Here is a 2,707-nt window from a genome sequence, read left to right on the forward strand (position 1 = left end):
TTGCTGGTCGCGCACTTCACCCCATCAGAGAATGAATGGGAGCCTTTGGTCGATACGGAGGGTGAGGGTTGCCACAATCCATCGATTGTGGAGTGGGGCGAAGTCGATGACCGACGCATCTTTATGATGGCTCCCTGCACGGATGGCTCATATTACGTATACAGGTCTTATACGTCTTTGAAGGCTTGGCGTGACGGTGCGCCAATTTCCCGCGTGTGGGGCAACTCACGTGATAGAAAAGGGGAGGGCGTGCGAAGTGGTTTCATCACTGCAACCATCGATGGAAAGAAGGTGATGCTGCTCACCACGCCGGTGTATTCTGAGGAGAAGGGAAAGGGTCAGCTGCATCTTTGGATGACAGACAATGTCCGTGTGCACGACGTTGGGCCGGTATCCAGTGAAACTGATGACGCCGCCGCCAGCTCCCTGCTTTACAGAGCTGACCAGAAGGAGTTGATTTTACTGTACGAGAAGAAGAGCGGAGATTCATACAGTCTTGTCGCCGTGAGCCTGACTGAGCAGCTGGAGCAGATAAAGAGCGTGGTGAAGGCCTGGAAAGATATGGACACCGCACTAAAAAGCTGTGCTTCCACTGGCACTGTTGACCCGCGGATAAAGAATGTGTGCAAGGGCCCTATTCCCACGGAAGGGCTGGTTGGCTTTTGGTCCAACAGTTTGGAGGGGAATTTATGGAAGGACGAGTACCTCGGAGTGAACGCAACGGTGCATGGTGGGAATGTGGCAGGCACGGAGGGGGGTGTGAGGTTCCGAGGCGCAGCAGCGGGGGCGGAGTGGCCGGTGGGCAAGCTAGGGCAGAACCAGCCGTACTACTTTGTGAACAACGAGTTCGCTCTTGTGGCGACGGTGATGATTAACGCGGTACCGAAGGAAGCCAGCACCCCTTTGATGGGTGCGAGGATGAATGACAATGCCGGCACTGCGCTCTTTGAGCTGTCCTATACGAATAATGGGAAGTGGAGGTTCAAACTCGGTAACGCTGAAGCTGGAGAGGATGACGATGATGCCAAGTGGGAGCCAAACAAAACTTATCAAGTGGTGGTGGAAATGAAAATAAACGAGTGGTATGTGCACGTTGACGGGAACAATATATACGACTACGAAGAAGATGATGATGACACCGTTTCTGACGGGGTGGAAAGGCTGTTCAAGTCGCACCGGATCTCGCACTTCTACTTTGGCGGCGACAATGTGGCGGTAGGCACGACGACCAGCCACGATGTGACGGTGTCCAGCGTCCTGCTGTACAACCGCCTACTAATCTCTTCTGAGGTCCCACAACTTAATGCCAACAAAGTCGCACTTCCAACACCAGCTGCTGAGGAACCAAAACCTGAAGAGGAGGATTCTCCTGGGACTTCTGATGATGGTGGGAATACAGATTCTGAGACGCCGTCTAACGGCGACCTCAATCAGGAAAACCCTCCGAACACAGGTCTGAATGTCGCCGACATGAATAATGGTGGGGATGCCTCTTCTCAGGCACCGGAAATTTCACCACCACATCCAGCGCCCCAGCCCTCAACAACTGAACAAAAACAGTCACAAGAAGAAGACGACGACATATCTGCGGGGGAGGATGAAAGACCACTGCCATCAAAGGAAGAAGACGAGGTTGACGATAGAGCCATTGATGATGCTGAATTATATTTTGACGGCGAAACCCCTGAAGGAGTGGTTGATGAAGAGGAGCTGGAAAAAGAAGGGTTACGTGGCGATGTTGAATCGGAGTCTCCGTCGCCTTCATTGTCGAAGGTGAGCGCTGGTGCTGATGGACCCGGCGACGGTAAGGCGGATGCCACTGAGAACGTCCCTTCGCAGCACGAGCCCGACGGGAACCATGTGCAGCAAAGCAGTCAGCCTCAGGTTGAAAATGAAGAAGTGCCGTCAGTGAACCCGAAGACGTCAGTGAGAAGCAAACACTCGATCTCGAAGCGGAGACCACTGCTTCAGGTGCGGCGGTGGCCCCAGGCGGCAGCCCTGCTGCAAACAGTGATGCTGGGGATAACCCTCCGGTGCCTGCGGAGCCCCCACAACCACCGCCGCCGTCGAGTGGTGAGAACGACAGAGAAGCTGCGAAGGAGCAAACAAACGATAACGCAGCAGGTGCCGCTCTACCAGGCGCTGGCGCCGCAGCAAGCGGAGCTGCAAACCCCAGTGAGAAGCACACGCCTGGCCCCGAAGCGGAGGCCGCTGCACCTGAAGCGGCGGCGGCCCCAGGCGGCAGCTCTGCTGCAAACAGTGACGCCGGGCAGGCTCCCACGAAGGACACAAGCGACATTTCTCCGCCTGGCGCAGTTGGGGTGCCTAATGGAGACAATAAGAAGGCATCGCAGGGAGCCGACAACGCCCCGGCTAATAAAACTGCTCCACCCAAACCTCAGGCGATTCCCCCGACACGCAACGCGGCATCGCTTTCTGGCAACGTCTCCGCTACCTTCAAGAACATTACTGGCGTGAGGCTCGATGAAGGGAACAGCGACAACGCCGTGGGTGGGTGTTTGCCTCATGTAGTGCTGCTGGCCCTGCTGGGGCTGTGTGGCATTGCCGCCCTCTCCGCTGCGTAAAAGGGAGAGTGCAGAGTTGCGACTCCGCTTGGAAAGTGTGTGCTGCAGTACCGACCGCGACTCGCTTCATTAACACATCTTTTTTGTTTGCTTTTGTTTTTCTTGCTGCCGGTGGTTTGCTG

At 55.6% G+C, this 2,707-nt stretch overlaps 1 protein-coding gene across 1 annotated transcript; it reads left to right on the forward strand.

Annotated features, from left to right (window-relative positions):
• Positions 1-2,478, forward strand: TraAM80_10237 (trans-sialidase; the record flags this gene model as incomplete). Its single annotated transcript, XM_029386874.1, has 1 exon — positions 1-2,478. A coding segment is annotated over one exon (2,478 nt), but the record flags the coding sequence as incomplete, so codon positions are not given.
• Between the last annotated feature and the right edge of the window lie 229 nt (positions 2,479-2,707).

Source organism: Trypanosoma rangeli (genome assembly GCF_003719475.1).
Source record: "Trypanosoma rangeli strain AM80 chromosome Unknown Tra_15.4_contig_00850, whole genome shotgun sequence".
In the NCBI taxonomy this organism is placed as follows: Eukaryota; Euglenozoa; class Kinetoplastea; order Trypanosomatida; family Trypanosomatidae; genus Trypanosoma; species Trypanosoma rangeli.